The sequence below is a fragment of the Pelobates fuscus genome, chromosome 3 (assembly GCF_036172605.1).
Source record: "Pelobates fuscus isolate aPelFus1 chromosome 3, aPelFus1.pri, whole genome shotgun sequence".
Taxonomy (NCBI): domain Eukaryota; kingdom Metazoa; phylum Chordata; class Amphibia; order Anura; family Pelobatidae; genus Pelobates; species Pelobates fuscus.
The window spans coordinates 178,891,249-178,908,957 of NC_086319.1; the positions used below are offsets into that span (position 1 = coordinate 178,891,249).

At 42.8% G+C, this 17,709-nt stretch overlaps 1 protein-coding gene across 1 annotated transcript in view; it reads right to left on the reverse strand.

The window, feature by feature from the left end:
• The window catches only part of BLTP3B (bridge-like lipid transfer protein family member 3B), a 176,019-nt gene that overhangs the window by 84,519 nt on the left and 73,791 nt on the right, over positions 1–17,709 (reverse strand). The window contains exon 10 of the mRNA XM_063447767.1: positions 3,021–3,197. Coding sequence (XP_063303837.1) covers positions 3,021–3,197 — 177 coding nt within the window. The remainder of the gene's footprint in view (positions 1–3,020; positions 3,198–17,709) is intronic.

Here is a 17,709-nt window from a genome sequence, read left to right on the forward strand (position 1 = left end):
CCAAAGTGCAGAAAATACATTGCTACTAGTAAGTAAATATTATGATCACCATTATTAGAATTGTATATAAATATATTTGTGGTCCGTTAATATAGAGACTGTGATATACCTTGTGATTGGAGCAAGTCGGTGTGGTGTGCCGAAACAGACGTAGGGGTAGGCCTGTAATAAAAAGGGCAAAAGAAATGCAGAAAAAGCTTCTCTTGTAGTGGAACGTATCGGATTTCCACCGTCTCAACTTTTTGATGATGTGGACTGGTGTATTGATACTGGATGCGGCTGATGTGGCCCCTATTCTGAATGAATGCCCAGAATAAGAGTTAGGGTCCCAACCTAATTTAATGCACAGAGTTCTAATGTGGAACATGAACTTAGAAGTAGTGAGGGGACTTCCCAGCAGTGTGAAAGCGGAGTGGCTGGAATTTGTCCCTAACCTGATTTAAATAAGTGTCTAATACTTTGACAGGGCATCTATGATTCTCGGCAGGGTAGAAGGGCACTTCTAGCGGATGGCCCAATTGTTTGGTTTTGGAATGCCTAAAAAGATAGTAATAATACCTTTTCATGGTGAGACACAAATGTCTGACTGACTGGTTGTTATCGTGAACTCTCTAGGCCTCAGGAATCCTTAGAATGCTACGTATATAGTGTTTTTTTTTTTTTAAGATCAGGTTTGTATGGGGGTCATATGTTGTGTGTCCAGTATGGCCGATAAAGCCCGGAATTTCTTTCCATCTGTAGACGGACATTTCTGTGTAGTGTGATGATCTTATTGTTTACACCTTTCAGTATGTTCTTAATAGGGTATGCAGAAAGATTAGGTCCGTGATTTGGCATGGCGGTCATAATGTGGTGTTGTACACCTGATAGAGTTTGATTGTGTTATATGAAGTTTGTGATGAAAGGGGCAAATTCTACCATGAATGATCGTGAATGTCGAATTCTACAGTGAACCTCTGAAAATTGACCATTGTAGGTTTCTTAGTTTTTATGTACAAAGCTGCTTGTGCCAATTCCCTGCCATGCCGGGTTAGTCCAGGATTAAGTTGTGGAACTCCAGGGTTTGGGTTGGGTATTTGTTGGCTGATGGGTGAAGGACAAAGAATTCCTGAATTTTACATCGGGATAAGGCATCAGCGGCAGAGTTGGAGTGGCCTGGTATATGTACGCAGAAGAGGAAGAACTGGTATGTGGCAGCCAACCAGGTGAGCCTACAAACTAACCTCATGGCGGTCAATGAGGATGACTGACCCTTATTAAATTATATCACAGGCTGCCATATTTTCTGTATAACATTTAACTGCCATACCCGACCAGGATTTGCCCCATGTGAATGCAGCCGCTACTATCGGGTATATTTTTTGAATAAAGCGGATGTCTCGTGAAAGGAAGGCAGTCTGAGAGTCTCTTGCAGGCAGCAATCTCTCAACCAGAGATTTTGTTGATTGCTGCGAACCCAGTGTTAGTGGCTGCATCTGTCCAACAGACTGGGGATTGGTCGGATACTTGGGGAATGAACACCGAAATTCCATTCCAGTGCTCGAGGATCTCTTGCCCCATGACCAGATCTGCCCTGGCCGGAGGATCTTAAATGACCAGTATTGCCATCAGGCAGACCTGGTAATAAGTGTAGCAGTCTATATATAAATTATCTCCCCTGCGGGATAATGCGCATGGCAAAGTTTAATAATTCTAACAAATATTGTAGATCCTTCTGTGTGCAAGTTCCTAGTTACAGGAACTTTTCTACGTCTACGTGAATGCGTAGGAGTTTATCCTCAGGGAGACCTAACTGCATGGAATTGGAGTCCAGCGTGATACCTAGAAAATTAAGTCTGGTGGTGGTTCAGTGGTTTGTCTTGTGAAAGTGGAACACCTGGAGTTGCAAATAGTGCTGTTGTGCTCTTTAGGCTTTAGAAGAGTGCTACTTCCCACCATTGTTCAAAGTGCGCGAATTGTAACTAACGAATGATAGAACATGAAGTGTCAGAGTAATATACGAATTGACAGTTTAGCCGAAAGCGTACGAACAGATTGCTTACAACTGTAGGGAGCCTACCCCTATGCAAAGGCCCTAAAGGCGAGAATAACCCGAACGCGGCTATCCTCGCCGATTACCTGAGGGTCAGTTCGTGTTATTTAGTCAAAAGGAGAATGACTGCAATTTGTATAAATTCCCACAAACTGAGTTGTCATGCAGCTTAAGGGCGCTTGAGGCCGGCGGGAATTTCGAACGGAGGCCGGAACCGGAAGCGCAGGTTGCTGAAGAACTGGGTGAACGGAAACGCCACGGCAAAGGTAAGAAGGGGGAGTACCGTTATATAGGAACGATAACTCCTCTCACAAATACAGGCCTGCGGCCTTTAAACACGTGTGTGTGCATGTGCGTCTGCACATACACACACACTTATCAAATATTAATAAAACATGTTTGCAGATTACTCCATATATAGCATTTTGCAAACAGTCTCACCTTAATAAATATGTCCCATATAGTCAATGGCATTGGCTCACACAGGGATTCTAAATACATATTGAGTTAATAATTGTGTTATTTATATATTTATTTAATTATTTATACAATATTTTACCAGGAAGGATACCTTGAGATTTCTCTCATTTCCAAGTATGCCGGGGTTAAATGTAAACCAGATAGTATTATGACCATTGATTTGGGATCCCCTGGCTGAGCATTTACAGTTCAAGGAAGGATCATATGTATTAATATAGAAATTATATATTCCAGTATAACTGCACATCACTAATGCTGCACTCCTGTCCTGCTTGCTCCTGTCCCATCTTCTGTGTATGCGTATAGACTAAGCTCATAGGGACAGCCTGATCTTGTACATTTTTTACATGTTCTGTAACACAGTCAATTTAGAGGGCCTAGCATGCAACTGTATGTCATTAGGACTAAATTTTGTATGTATCTGCATCCAGGACTCCATCTTTAATATTTGGACTTTTGCAAAGATACAAATCAGAGATTGACTAGATTTTTGGTTTGAACTGCTTACCTGTTCCGTACTGCTGAGAGTGGGTAGGAGATTTTGTAGGAGATCCAAAATTATGATCTTTAACTGCTTGTTTAAGCAAGTCCATGTTGGATTTGAATTCCTGCAGTAATTCCTGTGCCCAGGAACATCTTGTTTTTGTAGCATCACCAAAATACATCCAATGGCTACAGCTGTCTCCTGCAAGTAAATACATTCTTTGTTTACTTATCACATTTATAAATGGTTACTCAATAAGCAGGACAAGTCCTGTCAAACAAATGGCCCGTGGGACTCAATTGACACACTGACTCTAGGAATCCAGCCCGCAGCCTAATGGACATAGATCGGCCATCTGGGGATTCACACAAGTGACCAGAACTCGGACACCCTTGAGTTAATGTCAGTGTATCCAAGCTGTCTATTCATTGTCTCCTTCCTGCACAGCCCTAAACCCCATGCAGCTGGCAGCAATATAGTGAAATATAGTGTGATGTAATTCCAGTAAAATACAAGTTTAGCAGGCTAAGATTGCCACAAGGCATATGTATGTATATGTGTTTGTAGTATCTAGTTAATTACACGTAGCTAAGATACTGTCATCACTGTACTGACCAGGTGCAGGAATGTAAGAACTGGAATTACGCGTCCCTCTCCTTTGTATCAGATGAGCCACGTGGTTAGACCGGATGGATGAGTTTAGACTCTATTCATTAAATAGGTTAAGGGTATGTGTGGGTGTAGTTAATTGTGGGAGGAGCTACAGTGCTATATAAGGAATGTACTTTATGTATTCAGTACTCAGACTTTGCTGTATTTTGGTGACGCTAGTCCCTCTGAGTCCCGATCGGTGATCCAATAAAGAATCTCTTCCTTCCTGAAGAAACCTGTGTCCATCTCTCTGTGCTTGGCTTCCGTCAGTTTCTCCGGTATCATTTGGTGCATTGGCCGGGAAGCTCATCGTTCAACGGTAGCTGAGAGGCAGAGGCGTGAGACGGTCTATCTTTGCCCACGTTCTCTACGGCTGCACCCCTGAACTTCTGCGTGGACCTCCCTTCGTCTCGGCGCCACTGGTCTGTTGTCCAGGAGATCATCGGCCTCTACGTGAGAAGTGCTGGGGTGTCCCCGTCGATGAGTGTGAACTCAGGTTCAGGAACGAGGAGGTAAGATAACTGCTGTTTTAGACGGCAGGACCCGCTAGGGGTATACCGATTGTGCGGTAGGCCCAAAGGGGTTTTTGAATCTGTATCTGCCCCCTCTGTCGGAGGGAAGGAGCGAAGGCGCACCGCTCGATCGAACGCTCTTTAGTCAGACCGTTTGATTTGGTTAGTCAGGCGGGGTCCTGGTGTAAGATAGCCCTAGCCGGACACCGGTGTCTTGTCTAGACTAGCGTTCTAGGGTGTATATTACGTTCGCTAGGTCGGAGGGACCGGGAGACTAAGCGGCGCCTGTGTAAATTCGGTTCGCTAGTTCTCATCCTATCTGGGCTAAGTGGGAAGGCGTGTAAATTTGGAACCCACTAGACTTTTGATAGTACGACTAAGAGGCGCCTGTGTAAATTCGGATCTCTAGCTCGTTGTATAGTGCGACTAAGAGGCGCCTGTGTAAATTCGGATCTCTAGCTCGCTATGTATATGTGGTGATTGGGCAGTGTGGCTAACCAAAACGGGTGTATATAGTTTTAGGTAGTCCATTCAAGGTACTGGCCAATAGTTTAGTTGGGAATTGTAAATGTGTTAACGATTGTTTAGTAAAGTGTATATCTTGTTAGATAGCGCGAGCTCAGCCGTCTAGCGAGAGTGTTAATAGTGTGTTGCTGTATTATAGTGCACGGTACCATAACCCTGTATATTTACTGACATTGTATAATAAGTACTAATCATTGTCGTCCATTGCATGTTTTAACACCATAACCACTAATAATTGTATTGTGACCTTAACTTGTGCTTTGACCTATGCTAACCGTACTGTAACCGCTATTTGTAAAAGACGATGTTACTGGGTGTGTTATAGACGGGTAATTCGTATATAGAGAATTATAGCGTGGGTGACTGTGTAGTTACGCCAAAGGGCATAATATTGATTATATAGTGACTGGTGTAGCAGCTGTGTGTGTACGGGAATTCCCTGAGTGTTTATTGTTATTGTGTACGTTTCACTTGGTAACCGTACCACGTGGTGCTGTTGCCAGAGGAAACGGGTGTGACTGTTGAATAGTACGCGTGTATAGTATTCGTTGTCGACGACGTTCCATTGTTAAGTATGGGTGCGTCGCAGTCAACGATTCCGGATCCCTTAGGATGTATGGTTAAGAATTTTAAAAAGGGATTCAAAGTTTGTGATTTTGGGGTAAAGATGTCTCCTGTACGTTTGGTCACTTTGTGTACTAGGGAGTGGCCTACTTTGGTTGCGGCATGGCCGCCACGTGGCAGTTTGGATCCAACTCTGGTACAGCGCTTACACGTGGCTGTATCGGGTAGGCCTGAACTTTACGGCCAGTTTCCTTATATTGATTGTTGGAGACAGGCCGTAAATGACTCGCCAAAATGGCTCCGGACATGCCACGAGGAGCAGTGTCGCCTCATGGTAGCTAGGACTTGCTCGTCCACTAGGACTGGTGTTAGGCCCATTTTGGACACGCCCCCTGAGTCCGAGATCCCTTTGCCGCCCCCTTACTTTCCGTTAAGAAGAAGTGACGCAAACGCAGGAAGTCCTGCACCCCTCCCCTCATTACCCTCATCCACTTCCGCTTCCTCCTCCAGTACAGGATCCACCCCCCCTCGTACTAAATCTCCCCTTCCGGAACCAGAATCCACCCCCATTAGAAACGAATATCCTGATTTGGCGCCACTTCAGACTTCCGGTCAAGCTTCATCTAGCTCGGCTCGAAGTGTTTTATTTACGACCTTTTCCCAAAACCGACCTCCCACATCCCCATACCCTATCTCTCCCCGACCGGAACCCATGACTGACGCCTCTCTACGTAGCCCCATCCAAACCCGACAGTTGACTGGTGCCCAACAATTAAAGCACTATCAGATGCCTCTTCGCTTAAATCCCGGGTCAGCTTATATCGATGCCGCAGGTCAAATGGCACACGCTGACCCTGTCTTCGTATATGTCCCTTTCACCACTACCGACCTTTTAAACTGGAAGACCCATAATTCCTCGTATACTGAGAAACCACAAGCTATGACTGATCTGTTCACCTCAATAGTACAGACGCATAATCCGACATGGGCTGATTGCCAGCAGTTACTAATGACTTTATTTAACAATGAGGAAAGGACAAGAATAAATCAAGCAGCCATTAAAGCATTAGAAGATAGAGCCCGTGCTTTGAACCAAGCTAATCCAGCAGCATGGGCCGCGACACACTATCCCAACACCGATCCCGATTGGAACGTAAATGGTGCTGATATGGTTCAACTCAGAGCCTATAGAGACGCTATAATTGCTGGCATGAAAGCCGGAGGAAAGAAGGCTATTAATATGTCAAAGACAGTTGAGGTGATTCAGAAAAGCGATGAAGCGCCCAGTGTCTTTTATGACCGATTATTGGAGGCATACCGCTTGTATACCCCCTTTAATCCGGAAGACGCAGACAATTCCCGAATGGTTAACTCCGCCTTTGTCAGCCAAGCATACGGAGATATTAAGCGCAAGCTACAAAAGTTAGAAGGGTTTGCAGGTATGTCCATCACCCAACTAATGGAGGTAGCAAATAAGGTCTATATGAACAGGGATACAGAAAGTAAGAAAGAGGAAGAGCGCAAGATGCGTAAAAAGGCTGATATGCTAGCGGTAGCGATCGCAGGCGTAGATAAACGGGGCCCAGATAGAGGCAATAATAGATGGAGTAGGGAGCCTTTGAGTAGGGATCAATGCGCGTATTGCAAGGAAGAAGGGCATTGGAGGAACGAATGTCCGCAAAGAGAGCAGTACGAGAGAGACCAACCCAGGGCAGGCTACGGAAACTTTAGAGGTAGAGCGAGAGGTAGAGGAGGCCCCGGAGGGAGTAATGGTTATAGAGGGAGTAATGGGAACAGAGGAAGTGTTAGGGAAGACAGGTATATTCCAGCAGCGCAAAGGTCCCGCGATAGAGAAGGTAGGGACTTCGTAGGATTGGCTGACACGGTCATGGAGGACTATTGATACCGACCGGGCTCCATCCCCCTTGGTCGAGCGGAGCCTATGGTCGATGTATCAATAGGGGGGAAAAGGAGTGCGTTCATGATCGACACTGGTGCTGAACATTCAGTGGTGACTAATCTAGTTGCTCCTCCATCTGGAAGGACTATTACTGTGATAGGAGCAACTGGAAGAAGTGCTGAAAAACCGGTTCTTAAAAGTCGACTCTGTACATTGGGAGGCCACGTAGTAAAACACCAATTCCTTTATATGCCTGAATGTCCAGTCCAATTGCTGGGACGTGATATGCTATCCAAATTACAAGCGCAGATTACGTTCCTACCAAATGGAACAACATCCTTAAAGTTTAATGGACCTTCAGGTATTATGACTTTATCCGTACCAAAGGAAGAAGAGTGGCGACTTTATACAGTGTTGACTAGCCAAAACCCTAGGAGTGATGAGACATTGTTTAACATACCAGGAGTTTGGGCAGAGAACAACCCACCAGGACTGGCCCGCAATATTCCACCAATAAAAATTGAACTGAAACATGGGGTTTATCCAGTGAGCCTAAGACAATATCACATTCCGCAGAAGGCTAAGAAGAACATCCAATCCTATCTGGATAAGTTCATACGGTATGGTATCCTAAAATTCTGTACTTCCCCCTGGAACACCCCATTGCTGCCTGTTCAAAAGCCCGGCACAGATGAGTATCGACCTGTACAGGACTTAAGAGCAGTCAATGATGCGGTTGTTAGCATACATCCAGTTGTACCCAATCCATATAACCTGCTTGCTTTAATTCCGGGCGGGGCTACTTACTTCACAGTTTTAGACCTCAAAGATGCCTTCTTTTGCCTCCGAATTGCCGCAGAAAGTCAATGTATTTTTGCTTTCCAATGGGAGAACGCTGTAACGGGCTCAAAACGCCAAATGACTTGGACAAGACTGCCCCAAGGGTTTAAAAATTCACCTACCCTATTTGGTTCAGCCCTAAGTCAAGATCTATTGGATTTCGAGTCCATCCCAGGAGAGTGTGTATTGTTACAATATGTAGATGACTTGTTGATAGCAGCAGTTACAAAAGAAATCTGTCAGCAAGCAACGCACGATCTACTACACATTCTCTGGAAGGCAGGATACAAGGTGTCTAGAAAGAAGGCTCAGTTGTGTTTGCCAACTGTCAAGTATCTGGGGTTCCATATCTCTGAAGGTCAAAGGATTATGGGGCCAGAGAGAAAAGAAGCTGTCTGCCAAATACCAATACCCAAGAATAGAAGACAAGTGCGAGAATTCTTGGGGGCAGCAGGCTTCTGTAGGATATGGATTCCCAGCTATGCGATACTGGCAAAACCTCTGTACGCAGCCATCAAAGGTACAGAGCACGACCCCTTCTTATGGACCCAAGAACAGCAAACGGCATTTGAAGATGTGAAGAAGGCTTTGATGAGTGCCCCAGCATTAGGTCTACCTGATCACACACGACCATTCTACTTATATGTACACGAGCAAAGAAGAATGGCTGTGGGAGTATTGACACAGTACTTGGGATCATGGCAAAGACCTGTTGCCTACATGTCTAAGCAACTGGATGCAGTGGCCAGCGGACTTCCACCTTGTCTAAGAGCCGTAGCTGCAGCCGCCCTGCTAGTAGCTGAAGCCGATAAACTCACTCTGGGTCAAGAACTTTATGTACGAGTCCCACATGCAGTACAGACGTTGTTGGATTACAAAGGAAATCATTGGTTTAGTAACAGCCGTATGACCAAGTATCAAGCAATGTTGTGTGAAAACCCAAGAGTGCATTTAGAGACTGTAAACACCTTAAATCCAGCTACCCTTTTGCCACAACCTACTGAAAGTCAACATGATTGTCTGGAAGTAATGGATGAAGTATTTTCAAGTAGACCAGATCTTCGTGATTTTCCCATCCAGAACCCCGATGTTCAATATTACACCGACGGCAGTAGTTATGTGAAAGAAGGGATCCGCTATGCAGGATATGCAGTGACAACAATAGACAAGGTGATAGAAGCTCGGCCACTGGCGAAAGGAACATCAGCACAAAAGGCAGAATTGATAGCACTGACACGAGCGTTACAATTGGCTGAAGGTTTAAGAGTGAATATCTATACGGACTCTAAGTATGCGTTTTTAACCACTCATGCCCACGGAGCTTTGTATAAAGAAAGAGGACTACTGAATTCAGAAGGCAAAGAAATCAAGTACGCAGCTGAAATCCTACAACTATTGGAAGCAGTGTGGGAGCCGAAAGAAGTCGGTATCATACATTGTCGAGCGCATCTGAGAGGAGATGGTGATGTAACCAAGGGAAATCGGATGGCAGATAGTGCAGCTAAGCGTGCTGCTGAATCAGGAAGACAGGAGTATGTGGGGCATATAGCTGCTCTAATACCAACCCCACTGTCTCAATGGACTCCAGTTTATACAGCTCAAGAAGAGGAGTGGTTAAAGACTGAACCGGGAAAGTATTTGGAGAACAAGTGGTATCAGCTAGAAGATGGAAGAATAGTTATACCAGCATCGCTAGCGGTAGAAATTGTCCAAAATTATCATAACGGGACACATTCTGGGAGAGACAGTACTGAAGAATCTCTTAGAAAACATTTCTACATACCAAGATTGTCCAACTTGACTCAGGCCATTGTACGTAGATGTGTAACGTGTGCTAAGAATAATGCAAGACAAGGACCAGTAAAGCCACCAGGAGTCCAGTTTATGGGGGGACTCCCCATGTCCGATCTACAAATAGACTTTACAGTGATGCCTAAGTCGGGTGGACATCGTTACCTGCTGGTAATTGTGTGCACCTATTCAGGCTGGGTAGAAGCATGTCCTACTCGTACAGAGAAAGCAGGAGAAGTTGTAAGATTCCTGCTACGAGAAATAATACCCCGATATGGACTACCCTGTTCTATAGGATCGGACAATGGTCCAGCTTTTGTTCATCAGTGCCTACAACAACTGACTCATATGCTTGGTATAAAGTGGAGGCTTCATACTGCATATAGACCCCAGAGTTCTGGTAAGGTAGAGAGAATGAATAGAACTATCAAGAACCAGTTGGCTAAAATGTGTCAGGAAACCCAACTTAAGTGGAACGTTCTCTTACCCATAGCTTTATTGCGAATCCGCAGTACCCCTACCAGAAGGATGGGTCTCTCTCCTTTTGAAATTATGTATGGGCGACCACCTCCCGTACTTGGTAACTTAAGGGGGGATTTGAGTCAGTTGGGAGAAGGAATTACCCGGCAGCAGGTTGTAGAGTTGGGTAAGACTATGGAGGAGGTACAGAAATGGGTACAAGATAGATTACCTGTGAATATTTATCCCCCTGTTCATAGTTATCATCCAGGAGACCAAGTGTGGATTAAAGAGTGGAATAATGTACCGTTAGGGCCCAAGTGGAGAGGTCCTTATGTTGTTCTTTTGTCTACCCCTACAGCGATAAAAGTAGCCGAAGTAACTCCGTGGATACATCACTCCAGGGTTAAACCAGCAGCAGTCGATTCTTGGCAAATTACAGCAGATCCAGAGAATCCCTGCAAGATCCGGTTGAAACGCACTACTCAGTCGGAGTAACGAGGAATTATTGTGGATTACAAATTTTATTGTTACAGGTGTGAGTGAGAAGGCCATAATAAAGCCTGTCCGCTTACCATCACATAGTGTATAAGCCAGGAAAGTCTCGAAGGGACACCTGTGAAGACGAGCAGAACTCCATTCCCTGCAGCCCTCACATCCTGGAAGCTGAGGTTCCATCGCACGGACGAAGACTGAGGATGACGGCGAAAGATGTGCTTTTGATTGTGTTTATTTATATGTGTTTTTATATTCAGGAAGGTAGAGGTACCGACACTCCTAGCTGTGAGGTATGCATTAAGACTACGAGAACAGGTAATCATATTTCCCAAACCCTAATTTGGCATTCACAATACGAGTGTAAAGGAGATGTATCGAGATGTAGATACTTAAATATAGAATATAGTGTGTGCCATTTAGGAGTAGGAGAACCTAAGTGCTTCAGTCCGGAGTATCAACCTCGTACAATTTGGTTGACTCTCAGGAATGGAGATCCTCAGGGGACCCTAATTAATAAGACGGTGTTAGAATCCGTACATTCTTCGGGTGTTCTGCTATTTGATGCATGTAAGGCGATATCAAGTGGTAGAAAACCGTGGAATGTATGTGGGGATCTTAGATGGGAGAGGACGTATGGGTCTAATGATAAATATATTTGTCCCAGTAGTAAAAATAAATATGTGAGTCCTAGATGCCCAAATAAAGACTATAACTTTTGTCCATATTGGTCTTGTGTGGGGTGGGCGACTTGGGGACAGACAGTAGATAAAGACATGATAGTGACTAAGTTGCCTACCAATCCATACTGTAAGTCTATGGAATGCAATCCAGTCCATATTCTTATAAATAACCCCGACAAGTTCTTAGATAAATATGGTAATTTATTTGGGTTTCAAATATACGGGACGGGTTTAGACCCTGGGACAATATTATTTATAGGGATAGAGACTGATACGGTATCCTCCCAGACTCATCAAGTATACCATTCCTTTTACGAAGAGATGAGTATAGATAATAAGATCCCCCATAATGCTAAAAACCTGTTCATTGATCTAGCTGAAAGTATTGCCGGTAGTCTTAATGTTACCAACTGCTATGTGTGTGGAGGTACTAACATGGGAGACCAATGGCCTTAGGAAGCAAAGGAGGTAATGTCCGGTTCTGAGGCAGTTCAACAATTAATATCTTCACAAGCCGATTATCAGATGAGTGTTAGAGGTAAATCTGAGTGGAGATTAAAGACCTCCATCATAGGTTATGTTTGCATAGCAAGGAAAGGAATGATGTATAATACTTCTGTAGGAGAATTAACTTGTCTAGGGCAAAAAGCTTATGATGATGATACAAAGAATACAACTTGGTGGTCGGCTTCAAATGTCTCAGAACCATCTAACCCGTTTGCTAGATATGCCAGTTTAAAGGATGTGTGGTTTGATTTATCCATCACATCTACCTGGAGAGCCCCAGCAAATTTGTACTGGATCTGTGGTAAGAAAGCCTACTCGGAGCTGCCACAGGACTGGGAAGGGGCATGTGTGTTGGGTATGCTCAAACCATCCTTCTTCTTGTTACCTATCGAAACAGGTGAGACTTTAGGTGTTAAAGTGTATGATGTGAATCATAGGAAGAAAAGGGGACCCATAGAGATAGGCACCTGGGAAGATAATGAATGGCCTCCCCAGCGTATCATAGATTATTATGGGCCAGCCACGTGGGCAGAAGATGGTACCTTTGGTTATAGAACCCCAATTTATATGCTCAACCGTATTATAAGATTACAGGCGGTGGTTGAGATTATTACTAATGAGACCTCACAAGCACTCAATCTTCTAGCGAAGCATAATACCAGGATGAGGACAGCAGTGTACCAAAATAGATTAGCCTTGGATTACCTTTTGGCAGTAGAGGGAGGTGTATGTGGGAAGTTTAACCTGAGCAATTGCTGTCTTCAAATAGATGACGAAGGGCAAGCAATAGCTGAGCTTACTAGCCATATGGTTAAACTAGTGCATGTGCCTACTCAGGTATGGAAAGGGTACAATCCAAGTAGTTGGTTTGGTAACTGGTATGAGCGGTTTGGAGGGCTTAAGGCAGTGGTAGGTGGAGTCCTACTGATTTTACTGTTGTGTCTACTCCTACCGTGTCTTATTCCTTTAGTAGTTAGGTCTGTGCAGAGCCTGATAGAAAATATAGCAGAGAGAAAGGCTGCTGCACAGATAATGGCCATATATAAATATGAGGCTTTAAATCAGGGAGAACCAATGCAGGAAGATGAGTGTTAAAAGATTCACATCATAAGATAAGTCTGGTCTGGTTCATGGTAACCTGAGGTATATGCAAACCAAGGTTAAGTGATGCCTCAAGTAATTGTGAAATATCAGAGGCATCAAAGGGGGGAATGTGATGTAATTCCAGTAAAATACAAGTTTAGCAGGCTAAGATTGCCACAAGGCATATGTATGTATATGTGTTTGTAGTATCTAGTTAATTACACGTAGCTAAGATACTGTCATCACTGTACTGACCAGGTGCAGGAATGTAAGAACTGGAATTACGCGTCCCTCTCCTTTGTATCAGATGAGCCACGTGGTTAGACCGGATGGATGAGTTTAGACTCTATTCATTAAATAGGTTAAGGGTATGTGTGGGTGTAGTTAATTGTGGGAGGAGCTACAGTGCTATATAAGGAATGTACTTTATGTATTCAGTACTCAGACTTTGCTGTATTTTGGTGACGCTAGTCCCTCTGAGTCCCGATCGGTGATCCAATAAAGAATCTCTTCCTTCCTGAAGAAACCTGTGTCCATCTCTCTGTGCTTGGCTTCCGTCAGTTTCTCCGGTATCAATAGGTGGGATTTGAGGTTACCACATGTTCCTTAATTCTCTATTGAGAGGCCAGCCACCAGTTGCACAGGGTATAAGCCAAAACATAAAGGAGAAATGCTGCACTGACATCTCTGCCACGCTACAGGAAGTGAAGGTAGAGAGATAATTCAGGGATGTGGGGAGAGAAATTTTGGAAAAGATAATTGAGAAAGGTGGTTTGGATGGGATAATTAAGAAATATAATGGCAGGCTGTGGAGAGATAATTGGGAAAAATAATGGAGGTTGCTGGGAATAAATAACATATGGTGCACATAACACAGGAAACCGATATACACACACTGACTTTGCATACACATAAACACAAAATATACACAGATACTGGCATTGCACATATACAGACACACTATCACTGATACACACGCACACTCAACACGGCAGCAACATACACATATACTAAAACTGTATGCACATGTGCCCCACTTACACATGTCATGACATTGCACACACTCCCAACCAAGAATTACTTTCAGAAAATACTTCAAACATGTAAAAGCACTTTAACTTGCTTAAGTACTTTATATGTAAAAAGTGTTCTCTTTTTTCCATTTGACAAAAAGTGCAGATTTCAGTGAAATTTGCACTTCAATAAATTACCTTGTTACACCCCCTGACCAGATAACTTCTCTTGTTACTTCCTGGTTTGATTAGCTCAGTGGGGTAATATTCAAAATTGCCCAGAGCACCTGTTTTGCAAAGTCTTCTCAATGAGCTGTATTGGGAAGTTTGTGATTGGGCAGTCACAGAAAGTCTGGGCTTGAAAAGGTTTCAAAACAAGAGATCTGCCACTTTTGCAAGCTATTTTACATTCAATCAAAAGTACATTATTAAATTGGGGGTATATCTGCTAAATAGTGTGGGTTCTATTTTTTTATTTGGGCTGTGGACTGTGCCTGTAAATGCCAGCAGTTAAAGAGAGCACACTGGGGGAACTGACAGTTTTACTTTGGTCCTGTGTTCTCTGAACTTTACACCCAGCCTATCACAGACAGCACCCATTGCTGGTATGAATAGGGGATGGGCCAGTGGGTGGCCAGGGACCCATATTTAGTGATAAGTTTCTTGAAAATCATTTAACACTGAATGGAGGACAGCGCCAGAGAAGATAACCAAATAATTGAAATAATATGGTTACAGTACCTACAGTGTCCATTTATAAGGGAAAGTAATACTTATTATAGGTTGGTAGAGGGAGTTGGGGGCGACTTGTGATGATGTCATGCACTGATGGCACTCCAGTCTGCTATGGAATGCAGCTGTAACTTGAGCATTGCACAAGAGAACTCGACCAGAAGTGTTAAGGAAAATGTAAACTAAATGACTGTAGGATAAGTAGAAGTAACATATTTATAATATGTTGTGGTGTTTTATGAAATTATTGCAAAAAGAAAAGAAGAAAATCACAAACACTCATGTTTAGTGCCTGTTTTTAAATGTTAAAGAGGAACTGGGTTGTGCAATTTATTTATTTTTAATTTGCACTCATTTTTAGTTTTTAATTTACATGCACTGCCTGGTTGTTTAAGTATGGTATGGAAATTAAACGAACCAGTGCAGTGCTTTATGCTTATGTACATGTTTCAGCAAGCATGTAGATGTTTCAGCAAGCATGATCATGCTTGAGGCATCATGTGACAGGGAAGGTAGACACAAGTGATGAGAAGGCCCTCGTAGTAAGGGACAAATGAATTAAACGAGCCTAAGAAAAGCAATCCATGGTGTGCAAGTGTGTGGTTTTTGTTCCATAAATCGGAAACATTACTGAATTTGTACAGAGTGCATTCTACCATTGGATTGGTCATGGGACAGCAAAGTCACCCCTAACTCAAAAGTGCAATGGAGTTGTTGTTTTTTTATTTAACTCTGTAACCACTTCAAAGTTTTTTTTTCTAGGTTGAGGGATCAAGAAACTATCCGGTGACCGTTTGATTCTAATGGTCTGTAAAGTAAAATTTACAGTTAAACTACTAGTAGTGTCCATTAAACGACTTGTGCGTTCACAAAAAAAAAAAGGATTTTTTTTTTTTTAAAGTATTTCTTTTTTAAATAAAGTTACCTAAGGAAATCTGCAATTTAAAGATCAGTGGAATAATATAGCAGTGGCCTGACTAATAACTTCACAATTCTTAATGAAAAAGAAGGCGTTCAAAAGTATGTTATTAATTACCGTTGTTTGATCATTAGTCAAGGGTACTTGTTATGACTCAAGTGCATAGTTACCAGTTTATGGAGAATATAATAAAGCTGCAAAGGCAATTATTATTTAAGTCAGAAATATTTTGGAAGTCTAATTAGCTGACTCAGAAAGCTCATGGATGAGTGAAACGCGTTTTAGCTAATTTGGACTTTTATATTGGACTTTTTTTATTTTCTATAGTACATACTACTAATGCTGTAATCAATAAAAAAAATTCAAACTAAGTCCCTTGAAGCCTTAGAGAATCTTCATTGGGGTAGTGCCATCCCCAGAAAATTGGCACTCTGCTTGTTACCCTTAGAGCCAGGATCTGAAGGCTCTAAACAAAGTGAGCTTAATATTTACTACTAGATTGAAGTTCACAACTGATAGATACTACACATTGGCTTTTTTCCTTCTTATTTTCCCTCTGGAGGAAACAATACCATGAGAGAGGTGTGTTGCTGCCCTAAAAGCAAAAAGGTTCATCATAAAGAGCCAATACTATATAGGCTCCAGAACATGTGAGTGCTTCTAGCTTTTTGCTTAATATCAAACCAGAACTATTCTGTACCATCTGCACTATTATTGTTATCTTTTGTCTTGTTTTTTTTGTCATTATATGTACCTTTGAGCAAATTGTCAGACTATGTTTAACCCCTTAAGGACCAAACTTCTGGAATAAAAGGGAATCATGACATGTCACACAAGTCATGTGTCCTTAAGGGGTTAAAGGGTAATTTATATACACCCCTAAACAAAATAGGATTATTTAGCGCTCCACTTAGAGGTATTTCATACCACATTTTTCTTGCTAATTAACAGATCACCTACACTAAAGATAGAATAGCTATATGTCAGTTCAGCTTGTTTACAACAGCATTTGATACCGGAGAAACTGACGGAAGCCAAGCACAGAGAGATGGACACAGGTTTCTTCAGGAAGGAAGAGATTCTTTATTCGGTTCACCGATCGGGACTCAGAGGGACTAATGTCACCAAAATACAGCAAGTTCTGAGCCCCGGACAATAGTGCAGGCTCCTTATATAGGCACATAACTCCTCCCATATTAAGCTCCACCCGCACATTCTCTTGACCAATCAATACAAATAAGAATTAACTTCCTGCTTGACCGCATGGCCTGTCCAGCACAATGGAGGAGGGGAATACTACATCCTGTATTCTTGCACATGCTCCGTACACTACTGATCGATACGTCAGCATATGCACGTACACATGCCACGTGGTAATCTCGGCCTACTAAATTTATTTTTACCGAGATTCCACCACACATTATGTCCACTTTAAAGCTGACAAACGGGAATAGTATGAACAGCCGGTTAAAGCATGTGCATCTTTAGGTGAATCAGTTACAAGACGATGTTGGACTCACAAAGCACAGCAATTACTAGAGTATTCAGTGCTTTCTGCTACAAGGACGAGTACACAGTAAGTTATTCCAAAATTTTGCAACACACAATCCCTTAACATAGTAATCAGAACAATATAATGGAATCCAGAGCCTTAAACAACTTGTCTGACCTAGATTATTCAAAATCTATTCAATAAGAAAACATCCCTCTATCTATAAAGCCAGTTCAGCTCTTCCTCTACATGCATACTGGTTTGTTGTATCTCTCGTGCAGAGATTACTTGGCAGCATTTCAATTCTGGCCTGTATGTGTGGGATCAGTCTGGGGTGCAAATTGCACAGGTTCGCTCTTCAACCCCTTAAGGACCAAACTTCTGGAATAAAAGGGAATCATGACATGTCACACATGTCATGTGTCCTTAAGGGGTTAATGGCACAAGTAAGCAAAACCTATTAAGAGACCTGAGCTAAGATTTACCAAAGAGGCAATCTATTGATTTCTATTGAAGTTTTTGTCTGTTCCAATAAGGTATAGTTCTC